Here is a 21,889-nt window from a genome sequence, read left to right on the forward strand (position 1 = left end):
CCCGGGCGGGCGGCGCTTGCGGCGGGCGGGGGGCGGGGAGGGGAGCGGGGGCTCGTCTGGGGGTAGCCGCCTCCTCTGCAGCTTGCTGGCGCCTCGAAACCCGGACCTGCCTCCGCCTCTTCCTCCAGCGACTCCATCCCTCCTCCCGCGCCTCGTCGTCCCGCCGCCCCCGCCGACGCGCCCCCGGTGGCTGCCTCGGCGGACCCGGGAGGGGGCCCGCCGCGTCCGCCGCCCGCTCGGCTCGGCCCGGCCCGGGAGGCGTGCATGCCCCTGCTGCCCGCCGCGCTCACCAGCAGCATGCTCTATTTCCAGATGGTGATCATGGCAGGGACGGTGATGCTGGCGTACTACTTCGAGTACACCGACACGTTCACCGTGAACGTGCAGGGCTTCTTCTGCCACGACAGCGCCTACCGCAAGCCCTACCCGGGCCCGGAGGACAGCAGCGCCGTGCCCCCGGTGCTCCTCTACTCGCTGGCCGCCGGGGTCCCCGTGCTCGTGGTAAGTCCGGGGAGCCCGCCCTCGCGTCGGACTCCCTTCCGTCGGCCCTCACCTTCAGGGTGGAGGCCCCGCGGAGGGTCGGGCGCGGCAGCTTTGCCTTCTAAGTTCCTCCAAGTTGTGGGCAGCCCCTTCCCCAGAGGACATTCTTCTAGGGCGCGTCAGGGGTGGATGCGAAGGAAGCCCGCATCTCTCCCCACACGCCACCCCCGCACCCCCTGCTGTGCCTGCGGCGTTAGGGCGACGGGGAGGAGGATGGGAGGGATGGGGGCTGTGGGAGGTGACGGGCGAGGGTCGGGGCCGCGGAGGGGGTGAGCCCTCGGATGAATTTTTACTTCATCCGCTCCGTGGCCTGGCTTCGCTGGCCGCCGGCTCTCAGATTGCGCCTGGATGCTGAGCAGCAGCGGGCCGGCGAGGAGGAGAGGGCAGCAGTCGCTGGGGTGTGGAAGGGACTCCTGCTTCCCGAGTCTGGGCGCGTATTCCCGTTTTACCACCGCCGGCCCTTTCGGATGAAAGTGCCAGTGGGACTAAACTGACCAGGGAACACATATCTAAAAAAGAATTTTGAAAACTGCTAAATGAAGAGGCTGCAACAGCAGTGCTTGCTGAAAAGCAGGGGCTTGCCCAAATGATTCCTTTAAAGGCTGCTCCACTCTCTGGGTAGCTTAAGTCCTTCCCTCTGATAGCCTCGCTTAGAATGCCTTGTGGGTTTATGGACTCTGTGTGTGTGTGTGTGTGTGTGTGTGTGTGTGTGTGTGTGTACAGACACACATGTACATACAGATATACATATGTAATTATTATGATAGCAATCACGTAATAATTGACATGTGTGAATTCGGTGCAAAGTTACTGGTAGGAAAATTGGTGGTGTTTCTTCAGAAAACATTATGATTCCTCTGTTACTGCCAGAGTATTGGAGGTGTCCTTCCAGTGGTAAGGCTTCTCTCTTTCAACACTCAACAGATAACAAATAGGAAATTAGGAAATGAAGAGGAAAGGGAAAAGGAAGTTTTATTTCAGTGGTTGAATGTGTAAATTTCAACAAATGAATGTTGAGAACACCAGTGGTATCTACTGGATTTGGATATTCATGTTTACTTTGATTTTAGGGGAAGTGATTTCATATTTTTCCAAATAATGAGGGGTTCCTAACACACATAATGCAATTCCACCAAGGAACTTCCTGATAACTTCAAAGTAACTTTGTTTATCACAGGTACCATGACAGTTGACTTTGAATTCAGCTCCAGTACACTGGTTTGAAAAGTGTTAGACCTTGCACCAGAAAATATTTTGTTTTTAATATTGCAGTTTGCTAAAAAATTCACCTTTGTGTTTGTGTTCTCTCTCTTCCATTTGAAAAGCTGAAAGAGGAAGGAAAATTTAGTCATTTTAGGGAATTCTTTTCCCTTTCTGCAGGTGTTGGGTTTTCCGGCACATGTTTTCTGGGAGACTGAATAGCTCAGGGATTTTTTTCTTTTTTTAAAGAAAAAGACCTGTCACTTTCAGATCACTGGTTTGGTTACATCCATAACCAATAATGTCTGTAACTTGTCCCTTGGTAATTACCATCTGTGTCTTATTTAAATGAGGTAGCACCCTTTAGATCCTAACCATCCATCTGTGGTGGCAGGTGCCAGTTAGAGATGAGAATATATTGGCCCTAATATTGATTATTATTGATTATTATAGTTGATTATTCCCCACTTAGGAGAAAGCTAGGAGGAGAAAGGGAAACAGTCATTATTGAGTGCCTACTGTGTGCTGGGCACACGAGCCATAATTGCATTTATTCTTCAGAGCATTCCCCTCCAGATAACATTTAAGGACAGTGAGGATCAGATAATAAAATGGAAACACCTGAAAATAAAAATGGTGGGTGTGGTGTTTGCATGCCCATGGGACTGATGCCAAATGCCATGCTACTTCTACTACTTCCGAAGAACGTGCTTTCTGAGAGAGGATGAGTGCATCTAGAATAAAAATTGAGGGGCTTTTAAGGGGAGGATCTGACTTGCTTTCCATGTTTTGACTTTCACTTCTTTAGTTGCAAGAAAAGAATTGGGGTGGGGGAGTCCATCTGAAGACAAGGAAGTGCTGGATTTTAGAGGCTAGGGAAGCTGCTCGTCCTTGTTTCCCCTTCTGCTTTTACAATGTGAGAGGCTGGGAACAGTAATGGTAGCCCTGCCTTTCCATTCCTCTCAAGAACACTGGCTTAGCACAGCCACTTTGCATGAAAATAATATTATTAGTAATAATAACACTAGTAATGCCCGTCATTTGTTGAGTTATATACCTTACACCCATCTAACATTTGCGTTATCTATGAAAGCAATTGTTATTATTGTCACCTAATATTTGCAAAAACTGAAGTTTACAAAGATAAAGTAAGTTGCCCAAAGTCTAGGGCTAAAAATGTTATACCCAGAATTTTAACCCTACTTTGTCAAATTCCCAGGCTAGAGCCTTTTCTATTATAATGTACAAATGCAGTTCACTGATAAGTTATTCTTCTAAATAAATGCCTCAGTCTCTTCCCCCCATCTCTTACATTTCTTGGACTGTAGTGATAAAGGTTCTTCATTTTTTAACCTTCAAGTCATTTTTGAGTCTTTAGATTAATCTGAAAACTAGCTCTCTTCACTACCACAAGCTGTGGTTTTGTTTCATACTTGCTAAATTCATTTATCTAAAAATCAAAAGCAATATATCTTTTCAGTGTTATCACTTTTATGTAGTGTTGATTTGGATCCCAGGTCTGGAATCTAACAAATTTGGATTCAGATCCAAAGTACATCCTGCTGCTATGTTAACAGTTGGGAACTCTACTTGCTGTGTAACCTTGAACAACTTATTTAAGCTTGTTAAGCCTCAATTTCCCAAGTCACAGGATTTTGACTATTCAATTAGATATAATACATAAATGTCATCCTTGGCCCATAGTGGATACTCCATAAGAGATAAGAGAGCAGTAAATCATTAGCATTATTAATGCAATGATAATTCAGTAAATGTTTATTGAATTCCTGTGTTGCAAGCATGACATCAGAGTAGAGGTTATAAAGGAAACTTCAGGAATAAACCAAATTCCTGAGGAGTTACAGCCTAATTTGGGAAATGAGGCAAATATTCCAAGGTCATAATAGAAGTGTGTGTTCTGACAGACAGACACACACACACACACACACACACACACACGCCACAAAGACCTCTGGTGGTTCAGAAGGGGAGAAGCTCGTTTTTATTTGGAGGGATGAAGAAAGGCTTCATGAAGAAAATGGTGGCATTTGAGATGTGACTTGAAGAAGAGGCTGGGATGGAGTTTGAATCAGGACATCATAGAAGCAGCTACATGGACAGCCACTTGGTAGCAGAAAATACAGGCTGTATTCTTGAAACAGCAAGTGGTTTGTCTTGTTTCTAAGAGTGGAGTGTGGGGAGCAAAGAGGGTATCCTGCTGAAGAGGAAGACGTGAGTCTCACTGATGAGTCCTGGAATGCCCGGCTGAAAGTTTTTCTGTTTGTTGGTAACTGACTAGGGACATTGTCTGGTGGGTGGTGTTTGAGGACATTTTGGGGACAGTAGCAGAGGGCTCTTCTATTATTAAAATACCTATATAAGAATTTTAAACTCTTTATCCTCAAGTCTATTTTGTAGCAGGAAATTGTCTATTTCCCACTATTTCAAGTCTATTTTGTACTTTAATTGTGTTTTCAGTAAATGTCCGTAACTTGGGCTCGTTTACAAAGACAACATGTTTTATTAGCTCCTTGAAAATGTCCTGGTTGGTGTGATCTGTGTAACATTTGCCAAAGCACCATATACATAATTCATAGGTATACATTTAATTAGTGATCTTTGGTTTTTCACTGATTAAAAGAACTGGTGATGACAATGTTTCCTGCGCCCCAAATTTGGATATGGTGGCCATGAGTAGCTATTGTTCATTAGATCATTAAGCAACACAGGTGATTTGAAGTAGACCAGAGCTAGAACATTCGTCTTCATAGAGCCAGAACCAATGCAGAGAAAACTCAGCAGTGAGCCGGGCAGATTTGAATGTTAGGGAACATGTCTGATTCTTTATGACTGTCTCCTCCAGAAACTCCCTCTGGACTCTGAGACTCGGGGATGCAGGTGCTGCTGTTGCTGTCCCAAAGGGGTGGAGTCACTAAATGTGGCGGAGGTAGATGATGACAGAAAAGCATCTCATGTCTAGAGCTCCATCTTCTTAGATCAGTGTGCCTGAAGCTTCCCCATAGACCTCTTCTGTGAACCTCATCTTGAGCGCTCACTTCTATTTCTACTCCTGGGACACGTACCTGTGGCATGGCGAGAAGCACAGACATGGGTATCAGACCAGCCTGGATGCTTATTCGCATTTCTCTCACTCACTCAACGTGGGACCTTGGGCAACATTTTCTTATTCCTAACCTGGAGATAAAAATGACTACCTTTTGAGAGATCTTAACCTAGAGGTTAAGATCACAGACTCTGGAGTCAGACTGTTTGGGTTTGAAAGCCTAGATCTGCTACTTCCCCGCTGTGGGAACCTGAGCCAGTCTTTCTATGCTTTGGTTTCTTCTACTGTAAAATGGAGATAATAGGAGTGTTGGTCTCACAGGATTATTATGAGTAGTAGATGGGTTCCCATATGTGTCAGAGGAGTGCCCAGCTAAATAGGTGTTAGCCATCATTAGTCCTCCCCAGGTTGGGATGATTAATCAAGGTAATCTCTTTAGGCACCTAGCAAAGTGCATTTGTCAGTGACTTCCAGGGCTGATAAAATATTAGAAGTGGACAGAGGCCACCTAGTTCAACCCACACACCCACAAAAATTGGGGACTCTGAATGGCAAGAAGAGCAAAAATCGGAACTCTGTTATTGGCATCACGTCAATGATTCTTACCTCTGATGACGCCTCTTATTTTTTCAAGGAGGCTGACACTAGGTGGTATTTCCTATGCAGCAAACACTGTGTTAGATATATTTAGTGCATGACTTCATTGAATGCGCACCATGGTGGTTCTTTCTTTAAGCATTCGTGCTATCATTAAATGCACTTATAGATGAGAAATATGATATTTAGTGAGATTGTGTATCAGACTTGTATTAAATTATTTAAATCCATTAATTAACTTTTACCTTCTGCTTCTGAAGGAAATTTGGATGTGAAGAGGTTGAAGTGCCAGCCAGGAGTCCCACATCGACAGTGCTAGAATCATCAAAGCCTGTGCCTCTAGTTCTTCTGCTCTGTACCTTGATCCTAACCTGTTCAGGGGATCTTTAGAGATTTTTGGTCATAGCTATTCAGTACCAGAGGAGCCCAAAGTTTCTCAAATCTTTTATCCTCCAGTACAGTTTTTCTGGTTTTTATCAGAAGCTTCATGTTCCAGTGTAGATAATGGTTTCAGTGTGTGGTGTAGAGATTGTTTTGTTTCCTGTTAAGCTTGAAATGTGGTGGAGAGGTGGGTGGCAGCAGAAGGGATTCAAAGATATTTCTGTTATTCTGATGGGAAGTCATGGTTCTTATCGCTGTAGCATACACTGACACAGCGCGCTGTGGGGAGCTGCATCAGTGTGGACCCACCCTCTGGTTCTAGACCTACACACTACAGTGAGGGGCCTCTATTTCTAAGGGATGTTCCTTAAAATGGGACCTAACACTAAATTTGGGGTGCAGTGAACACACTGAAATTGTGTATAGAAGCTGTATATATGTACACATACATACATACACACACACATACTCACGCACACACGTGCACACATTTTTCTAGTAAGACCTCCCATAGCTTTATTGGATTGCCACAGATATCCAAGATTCTCTAAAAGCTAGAACCACACTCTGTCTTTATGCCTCTTAAGACCTTGCTTCACTTAGTCTCATTCATATCCACTCATTCATATTTTCCCTCCCTCCCTGCATTTCTTTTTGTCTTTCTTTTTCCAAAGATCCCCTCTACTTTGCATACTGGTAAGGAGATGCTGATGCTGAGGGGAAAGCAGGGGCTGGTCTGAAAACCAGTTAGTGTTCCTCTGCTTCTCCTTCTCTCTCTTCCCTTTTTCCTCTGCCTGTCTTCCTCTCCATCCCTTTCTCTTTTATCTTTCTGTCTTCTTTGCCCCGTCCAACCCCCATCACGCGGTTATCCCTGTGGCTTTTCCGAGCCAGTTACCTTATCTGAAAAATGTGGACTGACTTCTACTTTTCAGAGCTGTTGTGATAATCAAATAGGTGGAATATACTTTGGAGACAATATGAAGAAAAATAATGCAAGCAGATTACGTGGGTTATATACCCAACTGGTCATTGGAGATGGTTATGACTGCTCACGGCGTGACTACATCCCACTTACTTATATAGTTTGAAACAAAGTAATGTTTCCAAGGAGCAATTATACCATCTGTTACATATGCACTATATCATATTAATTTTTAAATTTGCGTTGTTCCAAAGAGACATTATTTGTAAAAGTTTTAAATGATGATAATGCATCTACTATGTACTAGGTACAATGCTATTGCTTGAATTTGTATAATGAGAAAGGCATATTCACCGCCCTTCAAGAGTTCAGACATTATGCATGAAGTTATAGCTGCAGACCTTCGTTTTCTTGTCTGTAAGTTTGGGGTAATGATACTTAACATGATACCTTATAAGAATTAAATATTAGCATGCATCAAGTATTCGATAAATGATAGCCGCTCTTTTGGAATAAATGCCAATAATATTTATTGATAGTGCACAGCAAAATGACACCAGGTGTATGTAGTTAGTTCTGTGGAATGAATGAGACAAACCATTAACTTTTCACTTTAACCCTTTTATATAGTATATGCAGTAACTCATCTAGGGAGCTTTCACAGTTCGCTCAAGCTGGTAAATGACACATCTAGGATCTGAATCTATTACTTCAAGTCCAGTGTTCTGTTGGCTGCATGCAGATTCCCACTAATTTGATTTCCAACATAAAATGGTGACATTCTTAGAAGACAGAGGTGATTTAAAGCATATTGATTATGTATCAGTGTGATGTTTACAGTATCCGCATATTTGTTAATGTGCACGCTCAGTTACAACCAGACATGACAAGGGGATGTTCAAAGACATGTTCAAAGACAAAACTTCATTGGCTTTTAAGAACCAGTGGAGAAGGGAGTTGAGGGAAATTGGAAGGGGAGGAGAACCATGAGAGACTATGGACACTGAAAAACAACCTGACAGTATTGAGGGGCAGAGGGTGGGAGGTTGGGGGAACCAGGTGGTGGGTATTGGGGAGAGCACGTATTGCATGGATCACTGGGTGTGGTGCAAAAACAATGAATATTGTTACACTGAAAAGAAAAAAAAAAAAAAAGAACCAGTGGAATGCCCAATAGAATAGCTCAACATTCCCATTCATCAAGTCGAGAGGCAAGTTCTGTTCTCAGAGAACTTAACGGATAGTTAGGAGGATCCTCTTAACAGACTTTGGAAATCACAAAAATATCATCTAGATGGAAGATATTTTAAAATATGTGAAATGGAGTTCTATATTCAGTACTATTTAAACTATTTCTGAGAATGCCAGTTTTCACTCAGCAGGCTGGTTATTTTTTTAGTCTTATTATGACAGATGTAGTTTGAAAATCACTGTCAGTAAAACCACCATTTTGTTGTTGTTGTTGTTGTTGTAAAAAACAGAATATGAAAGATTTTTTCCAGACTAGGTGCACTGAGAACTCTAAAGGCAGTCTTTTGGTGGGCATTTCTCAGTGAGTGAAAGTTTGAGTGAACGTGTGTGTGTGTGTGTGTGTGTGCAGTGTACATACATGTATGTACATATACATATATATATTTGGTCTGTAGTAAACTTGGAATTTCTTATATGGATTAATTTTTATCTTCCTTGCTTCTAACCTCTATAATGTGCCCCCATCCATCTCTCCCTCCCCAAAATACCCCAACTTTCTAGAACATTCTGCCATATCTGTTTAGATTTAGCACCAGCTCCTCTGAGGAAATCTCTTGGACTCCCACATTCTCCTCTATGACTCTTTAGCCTCTTTGACAAATTGTGGTATTAAAATAACCTTATATTGTGCTTTATGTTGTATTATTTTTATTCCTCTTTCCATCACTAGACTTGAGCATCTCAAAGTCAGGGTAATGTAATCTGACTAAAGCTGATTTCATCATACCCAACTCTTCAGTTATTTTAGGTAGGTAAGTTATCCAGGCATCAACTAAGTTTGTGATGACGAGATTATAATGACCAAATTCTGATAAGCATGCAGTTACTTAATAACCATTTATTAAAACAGGCCAAAAAAAAAAAAAAAGGCCATATGCCCTGTTCTGTAAGCTTAGTGAACTGGCAGCTCTTTATCCTTTGAGGTGTTTTAAGTCTATGAAAGGTTCATCACAGACAAGGTGGGATTTTGTACCTTTGCACTGACATGTTCCTCACAGAAGTCCTCCTAAACCAATGTCTGGACCTGAGATCCTTTGAGAATAAACCATTGGGGTATAGGTTACAGACCTCACTGGAGTCTTAACGGTTTGTTTATTCATTCAAGGATGGAAAGTATCTCCAAACTATTTTAGTTAATCCACATAGCCTGAAAATATTTAATTTCACAAATAAAGATTCTATTTTTAGCATTCATCATGCTAATTAAGTCATTACTTTCATCAATAATTATTTTTATATCCATAATGCTAATTAAGTCAGTTATTAATTAACATACAGGTAGCAAAAAGACTTGTAGCAGCCTCTTTGGATCGGGCTTTTCCTGATAAAATGCTAGTGACTTCCCAGGACTTCCTTCCTCCCTGCCTTCCTTGTTCCTTTTCCCAAACAAATAAATATGCAGTGAGCACCTCCCATGTGTAGCATACCTTGAAAATAAGGCCCAAAGAGCTTACTTGACTTGCTGCAAATTCCAAAACTAGGATTAAACTCATCTTTCCCTTCTTCAAATCTTTCAGAGCAGCATCATGAAATAAAAGACTTATGAGATCATAGGTCAGTTAAATACAAATGTAGTCCTGTCATATCTACGTACTACCAAAATAACTTATGGCACTTCCTGTCTAAGGGAAACAATATTTGTGTTGATAGAACCAGAACCTCTATTCTGAGTAAATTGTGTATTGTGTTTCTTGTGTGATGATCCCCTTTTTTTAAAGAGTGCTTTCAATAGCTCCAGCAAAGACTGTACTTTTCTATCAAGATTTTTTATTGAGATTTCAGATTTAGCTTTTTCTCACACTGGGGTGCACAGAAGCACTTTTCACACTGAGAAGCATCTTATATTTCCAGAGATCTCATCAAAGCAGAATGCCAGGTTTTCACAGACACCAAAATTGAGCAGTCTTGGATAGAGATAGTGCACCTGGAGCCTCATCTTGTAGTTCAAAATGATTCCCTGAAATTTCCAGTTAAAAAACAAAATAATATCATTGGGTTGGTGACAATGACCTCTTCCTTCACATGTGCCTTTGAAGTGTTGGGTTTGCTCAGTTACTAAACTGAATGAAGAGACTTAGTTAAAACTATGTGACAACTCTTTTGGTCTTTCACAGAGAGACCTTTGTTTCCTCTTCCCTCTAGTTCCTAATCACATGATTATTTGGGGTCCCCTTTTTATTTCTCCTGGGGCTAAGTCTAGAATACAGATATAGGAATCTAGTAGACACTTTCTCCAAGCCACACTATCAGGCCTTTTCTGCCATTCAATTTTTGGAAAAGATTTGTGAATCCAGTGTCAGAAGATGCTTCTTTGTAGCTGGGATTTGTTGGTCATGAAAGCAACCTTAAAAATCATTTAGTTTCATCTCTTGATTTTCAAATGAATGGCCAGAGAGATTAAGTAACTTGGCCAAGGCCAGGCAACTAATGAGGAATGACACAAACAGCTGTCATATGTGGGCTCTGAGTACATATCAGGCATTACAGTACGTATTTACACATATTAACCAACCGAATCCTCCCATCACTGGAGATAGATACAACTGTTCTCTCAACTTACAGATGAGGACACTGAGGCACAAAAGGGTGAAGCAAGTAACCCATAACCCCACAGCAAGAAAGTTGACATACCTTGGCAGAATGGCAGATATGTGCTTTAACACAGGGATGGTGTTTGTTCCCTTACAAAATTTTTTGCCGTCTCCTGCTGGGGCTAAGGCCACCTGTAAGGAATTGTTCCGCATAGCAGTATAAGTTGGGAGAGAGAGGCAAAGAGTGTATGATTATTATGGTAGCTTTTTCACTGTTGACTGAAAAGATTTCACTGAATATTGTATTTACAATGGGCAGTGTCTGTGATAGTGAAGAGATAGTGGCAGATAAGGAAAAAGAACATTTAATTCTCAAACAGTTTGGTTCTATGGTGTCTTTTATGCTTCTAACATCAAATCTTTTCAGACAGAAAGTAAAACTACATTTGAAACTTGCCACAAGTAGAGGTAACTAAAACCTACCCATTTTTGATGCACAGATTCCAAATTCTTATAGTGGGATTTTAACATAACACAATATAATATAATTGAAACAGTATATATAATTAACATATAGCATATATACTGCGCCCACAACAGAGTCATTATATTCAGTGTGGCAGCTAGTTAGAGGCATGGAAGAAGAAATACTCAGTGATGTATGTGTGCGTGTGTCAAGGAAAAGCATAGACGTTTATATATTTGTATATTTTGAAATCTTTTTTTTTTTTTGAAGGGACTTAGGGATACTCTTAAAATGGTTGTAGAAATTTTTGTTCCAATCCTGTAGTGCCATTTTCTGCAAAAGAGCAGTGACTTGAGAAATCAGTTCTCTGCTATGCTGTTATATTTATATTATTTATATTATATTTATAATATAATATATATTATTTATATTATTTCCCCTACTCCTCATTTCCATCTGCTTAGATACTTCCCAGCCTTTACTTTGGGCAACTGCAATCCCACCTCTTTTGTAACTCCTCCTTTGATGCTTATAGTCAACAGTGGTCTACCTTGCCTTTAAAATTCCTTTTTGAATAATAGTGTGTCCTCTTATGTACTTTCTATAAAAGTGTAGTTGGGGGTGTGGGATGGGGAGCTGGAGAGACAGTGAGACCAAATAAAAGGAACGGTCGCAATCATGTATAACTGTATGGAAGTAGTGAGTGTTATTTATAGGGTTGGTAATAAATTTTGTGTATACAGGTTTTATGATGACCTGAAATTAAGAGGAGAGAGAGGTTGGGGAAGGAAGGAAGGGAGAAAGGAAGCGGGGAGGGAGGGAGGGAGGGAGAGAGAGAAAGAAAGGAAAGGAGGAAGAGAGAGGGGGAGGGAGGGAGAGAGGAGGGGAGGAAGGAAGGAAGGAAAGGGGAGGGAAGGGGAGAAAAGGGAAGGGAATGGAAGGGAGATGGAAAGAAAGAAAAGAAAGGGTGACTTACTGGCCTGACAGGCAATAAGCTTGTCCTCATTACTCTGCTGCTCATGGCCTTTGGACCTTGAGAAAATCAAGTAGCTTTCAGGCCTCTGTGTCATTAGAGATCTGGTCTGGAGAGGTTAGAACTCCACCTGGGACAGAAACTGACTGACTCATGGCTCCTCAGATAGCCTTTTATGTGTGTGTGAAACAAGTGTCACTATTAGGACACTTTACCTTGCAATGAAATAAAGTCTCTCTCTCTGACTTGTCTGCTTCTGGGCCTCTCACCATTTGAAACCATATAGACCACCCTAGATGGTCTCCCAATACACGCGGTTAATTTAGTTCTTTGACTCTTCTTTTCTTTCTTTCTTTTTTTTTTTTTTTTTTTGAGACTTAGAGTTTTCAGGCTCACAGGGCATGGATTTGGGTCCATTTTGTCATTCTGGCTCTCACTTGACCTCACTTGAGATGTGCTGTTTTTAAGGCATGGCACAGGCCCTGAATGATGTCTTCCCAGTGTACTTTCACCCCTGGCGAAAACGTCAGAAGTTCTGCATACTGTTTTCTTTAATGCATTAGCCTTGGGGTCAAAAGAAATTCTTCTTGTGGTTGATTATCTCATCTGCGAAGAGAGGGGGTTAAACTTTTCTTTGAGCCAAACCCGCTGCGTGATCATATACGCTGTCTCTCTCCCATGACCACAGTAGAGATTGCAAAGAGGCTGTGGCATTTTCTTTCCAGCTGAAACTGACCTGGGTTTTCAGTCCTTGAGGCAGAACTCCAGGCAGCATCTTCTAATTGGATTTTCTGTCTTGCAATCAGATGGTTGTTAAAATGCTTCACTGTATGTCACATATACAATGTAGTATACTACGTATTTATGTATTATAGTTAATTACATATAAGTATTTTGGCCATCAAAAGATTATACATTCAACAGATTTGTCTGGTATATCTTTGCCTCTTGCTCACCGCATAATGGCTAATTCAATGCCTCCAATGGTAGATGTAAGTAATCATTAATGTATTTTAAGAGAACACAATTAGAGAAGCAGGAATTAAAATTATTTTGGGTAACCTTTCCTAGATACTTACGTTATAAAGTCCAAAGTATTTTTCCAAATCCCAATTCTTAATGCTACTACTCATCCCTGATTTCAGATATTTTTCCCATGTACATTCGTTTTTTAATTTAGTCAAAGTTATCTAACTTCAAACACCTATCATTTTGTTTTAAAAATCTTTAACATCATATTTTTGTTTCTGTAACCACTATTTCCCCCATGTCTTTAATTGTCCATAGCACAAAATTTTAAAACTTTAAATTGTCACTCAGTAAGCATTTCTGTAGCATATGCTCTTTCTTCATCAGGTGTGGCATATTCTGTATTTCAATACTTCCCGCCCTATTTTTTTAGAATGGATTGGTGGATTTAAAGAGCACATCTTCCATTCTGTCTTGTAAATCAAATAACCAGTACATTCTACATCAGAAGTTTGTCTACTTGGTAAGTTAGAAAACTTTTTTTTGATCTTCTGGTGTAGGATTCAACTAGCTGACAGAGTTTCTTTTCTTTTCTCCCCTCCCCCCAACTAAAGATTTTATTTATTTATTTATTTGAGAGAGAGAGAGAGAGAGAGAGAGCATGAGCAGGAGGAGGAGCGAGGTAGAGGGACAAGCAGACTCTGACCTGAACACAGAGCCCAACATGGGGCTCTACACAGGGCATGATATTACGACCCTGAGATCATGATCTGAGCCGAAATCAAGTTGTTGGACCCCCAACCCGCTGAGCCCCCCAGGCACCTTGCTGGCAGGGTTTCTAAATGAAGTAAGTCATGACTTTATAGTCACTCAGATCTCTGAATCATACTCTGTACATTTTCATTAGTAATCCTAAATTAAGAGTTAAAACATTTGACTCAATACATGGAACTATTTTCCAGAAGAGTTTGTTTCCATAGAGAGCGATAAAAATTAGTGGTACTTTAGAAAATGACATTAATGAGTAGAGAAAGATTTAATGCTGCTTGGGCAGGCAAATCACTTACAACTTCAATTAACTTCGGAAGGAACCAGGAAAGTGAAATTAGGGTTTTATTGTTTATGGATTACTTTTCATTGAAATTCAGAATGTCCAAGTTAGAGCAAAAAATCAGCCCTGTGCAAATTAGCTCCTCACCTTATCCAATGGGTGCAAATGAAATAATCTGCTAGCAATCACATTGAAGTACAATGATGTGGTATTCAGTAATTCATTCCTTCATTTATCCATTACAAAACAGTTACTGAATCTCCCTGGACAAAGCTTTGTGTATGTAATGGGGTCTACATATTCAAAGATGGAAGAAAGGATCCCTGTCCTTGGGGAAGTCAAAGTTCAGTGTCAGTGAAGAGTTAAAATATACTAAGCCTGAAAACCAGCCTGAGGTAGAAGGAATGATGAGAGAGATTTCTGAAAGGAGGTGCCCTTACCCAGTCAGAGCAGTGAAGGAAAGGCAAGGGCATACCTAAACAGAGTCATTTAGGTTGGAGAAGCCTTCCCAGGTTGAAGGAACTCCAAGAATGTCTATCATGGAAAGGTGTGTAGCACAGAAGTAATTAGCTTCAGAACATAAGGATGCATAGTAGAAAATACATTATGGGGCACCTGGGTGGCTCAGGTGATTAAGTGCCTGGCTTCAGCTCAGGTCAGGATCAAGCCCCATGTCAGGCTCTCTGTTCAACTGGAAGCCTGCCACTGTCTCTTCCTCTGCCTGCTCCTCTGCCTGCTTGTGTGCGTTCTCTCTCTGTCAAATAAATAAATAAATAAATAAACTCTTTAAAAAGAAAATACATTATAATAATATGCGGGGATTCCCTTACTAGCATGAGGAGGTAAACCTCTGATACGCTTTCTAATCTCTTAGCCTCACCATCTCTGTCTGCAAAATCAGACATCTAAATCTGCTTGTCTTACAAGTAATTCTGTTCCTGTGACTGATTTTAATTTAGTAAACTAAAAGGAAAACACTAGGATATTGTTTTAGAGTTTTAAAGAATCTAGGGAAATTGTCATCACATCAATCTTGGCTGCCAAGTGTGTTCCAGAGTGCTTACATTTTCCTACTTTAAAATAAAAATACTACTATGAAATACACTTTTAATTAAATAGTTATTAAGATGATAACCCTCTGAAACCCTCTGACACACAAATTACATGATTTTCAACCATTATTTGCAACGTGGACAATGCTAAAATATCAATTATTAATAAATATGGAAGCTTATGTTGATATATACAATTAAAATTTAAATTGGCAAGGATATTTTTGTTACCATTGCTGTTTTGCATTTTCTAATTACGTTAACAGGTGTGCTCACCTGTGTAGTAAATATCTTTAATCTCATTTTAAATTGGAAGGTAAAGTGAAATATATACATCTATATGTTGCTCTAGAAATTTGAGGGCATGATATCCCAGTTCTCTTAGAAAGCACGGACTGAAATATATGTGAAACCCAACAGTATTGTTCTTGGTACATGAAATTCATATTTTCCAATTTATGGTATTAAGGATTAAATGTTCTTGGTTTTCTTGCAAGATGCTCTATCCTTCTAAATTTAGTCATCTAATTAAGATTTCCATTCATGGGAAGTGACTTTAAAGAGCACATAAGACAGGCTTTTATACAAACACGCTTTGATTGGATTAATTGGATTTGCATAAATTTTATGGTGTGACTATGCTAGTGTCTTGCCTTGGTTCACTTACAGGGAGAACTTAAAGGAATTGGAAAGAGAAAACACATGAAAGGCTGCAAAGGAAGCATGTAAAAGCAGTCAGGTTAAGAACAAACCATAAAGCGCTGAAGCAGTCCAAGCTTTAGCAGTATATAAACTGGCCAAGCATGGAAAAGCTGAGCATCAGAAAAAAGACATGGGAGATTCAGACAGACCACAAGATTAGAGTGATTTTTCCCCCCAGAAAATGAGTAGCCTTTGCACCTGACATGGGTCTGATGACAGGGACTCGGGGGCTGGTGGTACATTTAGGACCGAGAAGGCCAAGGCAAGGAGGGCAGCTTGGACGGGCAGGCAGGCTTCTGGCAAGTAGCTCTCATAGAGGGTCACTTGGTCACCAGAGGACCGTGCTGCCCCAGGGACCGAAGAGATGGTGGCCTGGAGCTGGGACAGGGAAGTAGGGCAGAGGAGGGCCATATTTAGGAAGCAAAGATGTGACGTGGTATCATGAAGGTACACACAAGTAAGGCAGGGTGAGCTAGTGAGAACAGGCAAGACCCAGGAGGAAGCAGGGGCTGAGGGACAGAACAGGGTGGTGAGATGAGGCCCCAGGGCCCACGATCCTGGGGGCTAGCAGTGCACATCAGGATCCACAGCAGCTGAGACCAGGAACCCTTCCCAGCAGACAGCCATCAGAGCTCAGAAATCGATTCTGAGCGGAGTCTAAACAGATAAGGGGCAATGGAATTAAGAAAGCATTGGTGTAGAACCAAACTTTGGACCTTGCAGCTGCTAATGCAGAAGTGACCTGCAGAGCATTCATTCTGATACTCATGCATTCATTAATAATAATGTGACATTGGCAATAACAACAACATGACCCCTTACATTTGTGTAAAGCTCTGTTGTTCACAGAATGGCTCACAATAATCATGCAACATGGATATTATAATCACATTGAGATGATAAAACCTAGGCTCAAGGAAAATTAGATCTGCTCACAGTCTTGCAGCCAAAACAGGGGCAGAGCTTAGGTTAGAACATGTCCCTGATATTTCGAACAGTTGTTTGTAAACTACTTCGCAGTGAATGAAGACAAGGGCAACTGGTGTGAAAATAATAAACACACTCCTGACCTCAGGGGGTTTACAGTCTAGTCAAGGATCAGGGCTCAGGCAGAAATAACCTTAACATTTCAAAAACTTGTCCAAGGACTAGGAGAGTGCCTGAGATTTAGGAGGCTCTCAGTCACTGTTTGATGTATTAATGAATATCTACTGAAATGCTGTAGGAGCCTAGCAAAGAGAATAAATCAGTTTGGGGCGCCTGGGTGGCTCATTTGGCTAAGTGTCTGCCTTCGGCTTAGGTCATGATCTCAGGGTCCTGGGATCAAGTCCTATGTGGGGCTCCCTGCTCAGTGGAGAGCCTGCTTCTCCCTCTCCCTCTGCCTCCTGCTCCTGCTGCTTATGCTCAAATAAATAAATAAAATTAAAAAAAAAATCAGTTTGGACTCAGGCTATAAGAGAAGGCTTCTCTGGGAACATGGCATTTTAGCTACTCAATGACAGGATGCTTCCACGAGGGACGGGTGTGTTTGGGTTTCGTTGGAAGGGAAAGAGAGATAACAGATTTAGCATCAGGCTTTACTTGGGTTTAGATCCTGGATCTGCTATGGACTTGGGAAATAGGGGGCCAGTCACTTGACCTCGTGGATTCTCAGCTCTCTTGTGATAGGTGCTTGTTGTATAGAAGTCAGTGCTTTTGCACATGTTAATGTTGGGAGAGGCTAATTTAATTCTCACAAATGTTCTATCATTTTGTATTATCATCATCCTTTTGCAAAAGAAAAAACTGAGGCTCAAAAAACTCAAAGGTAATTTGCACAAAGTTAAGTAATTTGAAACCAGAAGGGTCTTCTTGGTTCTAAAACCCATTTTTTTTTCCTACCACCCTCCAGTGACATGTAAGTGATGTATTGAGGAGATCCAGGAGGAGTTTTTCTTCTGTTTAGTCCTTTTGATTGCATAAGGAGTTTGTATGAGGATAGAGTTAGGCACAAGTGAAGAGAGCAATAATTTATGTGTAATTGGAACAAGTCTGAATGCAACAATGAACCATCACTGAGGGAGCAAAGGAACTTAGGGGATGAGATAAAAATCCCATAAGAACATCAAATAGCTGAGAATCCAATTGAAAATGTAGCATTATAAAGTAAGATGAGGTAGTTCTAAAAATATAAACATATTCAGCCAGTGAATCAAGATAATATTGGGTTGAAATAAACAACCGGAAAAATTTATGCCTTATGAGTGTTTTGAATTAGACAAAACAACTAGACCAGTAAGATCATTGAACAGGGTGGAGGTTAAAAAAAATATTGGGTGTTGTAGTATTACCTGGGGTCTATTTATATTTAACTATCTTTTCATATCCGCTTTTTTCAATTCTGCTTTTCCCAAATTATTCTTAATTGATGTAGGATCCCAGAAAAACAGAAATGATAAAAATGTAAATGAGAGGGCTGTGGATTCTCATAGTACCATAAAAAAGGAAGCTGTCCTGCGACTGGATATGGGATATGAATCAAGATTTTTTAATATATTAAAGTATTAGCGAAGTCATAAATTCTGAGCCATCCTGATTATCTGTATATTATATGTGTGGAGGGGCTAGCACCCACTGACACCAAGGCACGGCCATGGTGTCAGGTACGCAAGTGTCCAGGTCAGATCCTACATTTGTCATAGCTAAGACTATTCATTTAGATGGCAGCTATGTTCTTTGTCAATCAACCAAGCCACGCCGCTCTTCCTTTCTCCTATGACTTTCTCCTTTCCTCCCTTCCTTCCTTTCTTTTTTCAGCAAACCTTCATGGACTTTCTTCTCTGTGCCAGGAAAGTAGGCAAATTCTGGTGATTTAAAAATGAATAAAATAGTAAGGAATTCATAGTTTGAGACTTGGCCATCGTAGACCTTAGAGGAATTTAAACTCATTTCTGCTTTTCTCCTTTTGTTCTTGATAAACAAAGTTTAGGGCCGTCAGAGGATCTTACAACTTTTGTTTTAAGTTATATTCATGACCTAGTTTGTAGCCTGTAATACCAGAGGTAGTTTTGACCGAGTTTTGCATGGGCATTTTGAAAGAGCATTCCTCCCCTTCTATCATGTCCTCATCATCTGCTATCTTTGGTTACTGGTTTATTGGACTGATTTACAGATGCTTTCCAAAAGCCTCACCCACTGCAGTATATGTTTCTACTATATATGATGTGAATGTTCTGTAAGCGCCTTCTCTAGGTAAGAGGACACTTCCCTGCCAGAGGATAAGCCACCTCTCCTTGGCAAATTACTTGCGAGCATTAGCCACTTCCAGGGAAGCTAACCTGATTAAAAACATATCAGGAAGAAAGTATGCTTAAATAATGTCAAGATGAGGAACTAGGTAAAGGAAGGGATTGGTTCACTTAGAAGAGTTTATCGAACTTGCTGCTTTTAAATAGCTGGTTCTGTAAAAAGGTTACTGAAGAATCCTATTTGATCAGCAGAAAATCATGGCCAAGAATAACCATGTGAGAAATTGTACCTGTATTAGTATATGTCCATAGAAACAATAGTAACATTGCTTTCAGAAAGGAAGGTAGCAAAAAAACTAATCAAGGTACAAATTTTGTGAGTTGATTCCTCTGATCTGTTTGCTTTAATCAGAATTTGTAGGAATAATGGGTAGGAAACGGGTTGTTGCGGTTAGACCTCAGATGGGATTGCCATGTCAGAATTCAAATCCAGGAGCATGACAGATGATAGGACAGTTGATCCAAAAACTCATGCAACACATTGGAGTTTCATGTGTACTTATTTAATCTATCCACAAATGAATGCTTAGTTGTTTAGCGGAGTCCCTGCTGTAGACCATTTTAACTTTTAAAGATTAAGACACTATAATAAAGAAATAGGATGGAAGTTTTCTAAAAGCTCTGCTCGTGTTTGATTTTATATTTTTACCCTAGAAGACCCTTGGGGAAGGTATGTGTTGTGGTGTTCACTGTGTATTGTGTAAGACTGATGAATCACAGAACCTTACCCCTGAAACAAATAATACATTATATGTAATGATGAAAAAAAAAAAAAAGAAGAAGAAGATCAGTCAGTTATGCATACTAAATCTGTACCCATGATGCCTCTATAGCTCTTCCCTCTGCTCTGGTCCTCTGAAAACCCAAGACCCATGGAGCTATCTGCCATAATGATGGGCCAGGGGATGTGAAAATAGAATTTAGCCCCATAAGATCCACTAGAAATATAATGCAAACCATATTTTAAGTTTTACAGTAGCCACAATTTTTAATAGTAAAAAATTAAACTCAGGTGAAACTAGACCACCTGGGTGGCTCAGTTGGTTAGGCATCTGCCTTCAGCTCAGGTCATGATCGCAGGGCCTTGGGATTGAGCCCCGCATAGGGTTCCCTGCTCAGTGGGGAGCCTGCTTCTCCCTCTCCCTCTGCTGCTTCCTCTGCTTATGCACTCTCTGGCTCTGTCGCAAATAAATAAATAAATTCTTATTAAAATTAAAGAAAAAAAAACAAGTGAAACTAATTTTAATTATATATATTACTTAACTCTGTATATCCGAAAGAGTATTTCAGCAAGCCATCAATATAAAAATTTACCAGTAAGTTATGTCCCATGGCCTTTTGTGCAAAGTCTTTGAAATGCAGTGCCTATTTTATACTTACGGGTGCATCCCAATCTATACCGGCCAGCTTCTGAGTGATCGACAGCCAAGCACCGAAGGCTCGTGGCAACTGTACTCGCAGGGCAGATCTAGACATTTATTTTCCCCTGTTACTTTAAAGAAACTTCGTCATTTCCTACTCTGCTGCTTCTCTAATTGTGGGGAATACTGTTGAGGTGATATGCACCATTTTGACCCATACTTCAGAGGACACACCTGAATAGATTTTTATTTTTATTTTTTTTAAATTTTTTTATTTTAATTGGCCTTCTTTTTTTTAAATTTTTTTTATTTTAATTGGCCCTGAATAGATTTTTAAAGATGTTTCCTCAAATTAACAAACACTTGGTTTACTGTAACTGTTTCATATATGATTTTTAAAACCCCTTTTTAAATAAAATACTCTTTTTCATCAAGGTTGGAAAAGAGAGGGGGATATGAAAATATTGGAGTACTTTTGAAACTTAAACTTGGATCGGGGCATTCTACAGATTTCCCTTCCGTGTTGTCTTGCTGTGGGAAGGAAAGGTTCATGACTGTGTGGGGATTCTCCCCTTTTGCCACGTCTCCGTATATGTTAATGAAGTTGTGGAGAAGGGTTATTCATGGCACCATTTAGGCATTCTTGCTTTTGTTTTTTTTTTAATGATTGGATTATGTCTTATCTCCAGCACACATGGTGGCAGCAAGTACGCTAAAGGCTGCAGTTCAAGCACAGTCATACCTACCTACATTTCCCCTGCCTCCCTCCCTCCCTCCCTCCCTTCCTTCCTTTTATTCATTCATTCATCCACACAATTTTTAGTGAATATCTGTTACATGCTAGGCAACTTGCTAGACATGGAAGTTAAACAATAGAAGAGATCCTGCAATGCAGTGGGAAAATTGTATAAGAAAGCGACAAACATTATGATGTCCATTACCATCCTCCAGAAAACATTTTATTCTTTGTTGGTGTGGTAGAGCTTCAGTCCAGGTGTCTTGGAAATGGGGAAGCATTCCTCTCTTGCTTCATTTTATGAAAGGTTCTGATAATGTTACTGTTCCTGGGTTCCAGCCAATCCTTTCCTAAGCAAATACCCCTATTAAGAGAAGCTTCTGTCGGGGCACCTGGGTGGCTCAGTTTGTCAAGTATCCACCTTGGGCTCAGGTCATGATCCTGGAGTCCTGAGACTGAGTCCCATGTTGGGCTCCCTGTTCAGTAGGGGGTCTGCTTCTCTCTCTCTCTCTCTCTTGCTCTCTCTCTGGCTTCTCCCTCTCCCTCCCCACTGCTTATGCTCACTTTCTCTCTCTCTCAAATAAATAAACAAAATCTTGAAAAAAAAGAGAAAGAGAGAAGCTTCTGTCTGCATTTGTGTTCAGTTACTAGAGGCATCAGATCCGTTTAGATAGACATCCGGAGAACTTAACACTTTATTGTTTGACATTATGCATGGGCTGTATTTGTACTTTTATTTCAAGTATTGTCACCAAAATATCATCATTGACAACTTTATTCATACTGAAAATATCGGCAACAAATAC

General features: G+C 40.7%; 1 protein-coding gene across 2 annotated transcripts in view; it reads left to right on the forward strand.

Moving 5' to 3' along the window:
• Nucleotides 1-264: 264 nt before the first annotated feature.
• The window catches only part of PLPPR5 (phospholipid phosphatase related 5), a gene marked incomplete at its 5' end in the record, with an annotated part of 118,180 nt that continues 96,555 nt past the window's right edge, over nucleotides 265-21,889 (forward strand). For both annotated transcript variants that reach the window (XM_080802803.1, XM_080802802.1), the window contains one exon: nucleotides 265-501. In XM_080802803.1, coding sequence (XP_080658929.1) covers nucleotides 265-501 — 237 coding nt within the window. The remainder of the gene's footprint in view (nucleotides 502-21,889) is intronic.

Source organism: Martes martes (genome assembly GCF_963455335.1).
Source record: "Martes martes genome assembly, chromosome: 4".
Lineage (NCBI taxonomy): Eukaryota > Metazoa > Chordata > Mammalia > Carnivora > Mustelidae > Martes > Martes martes.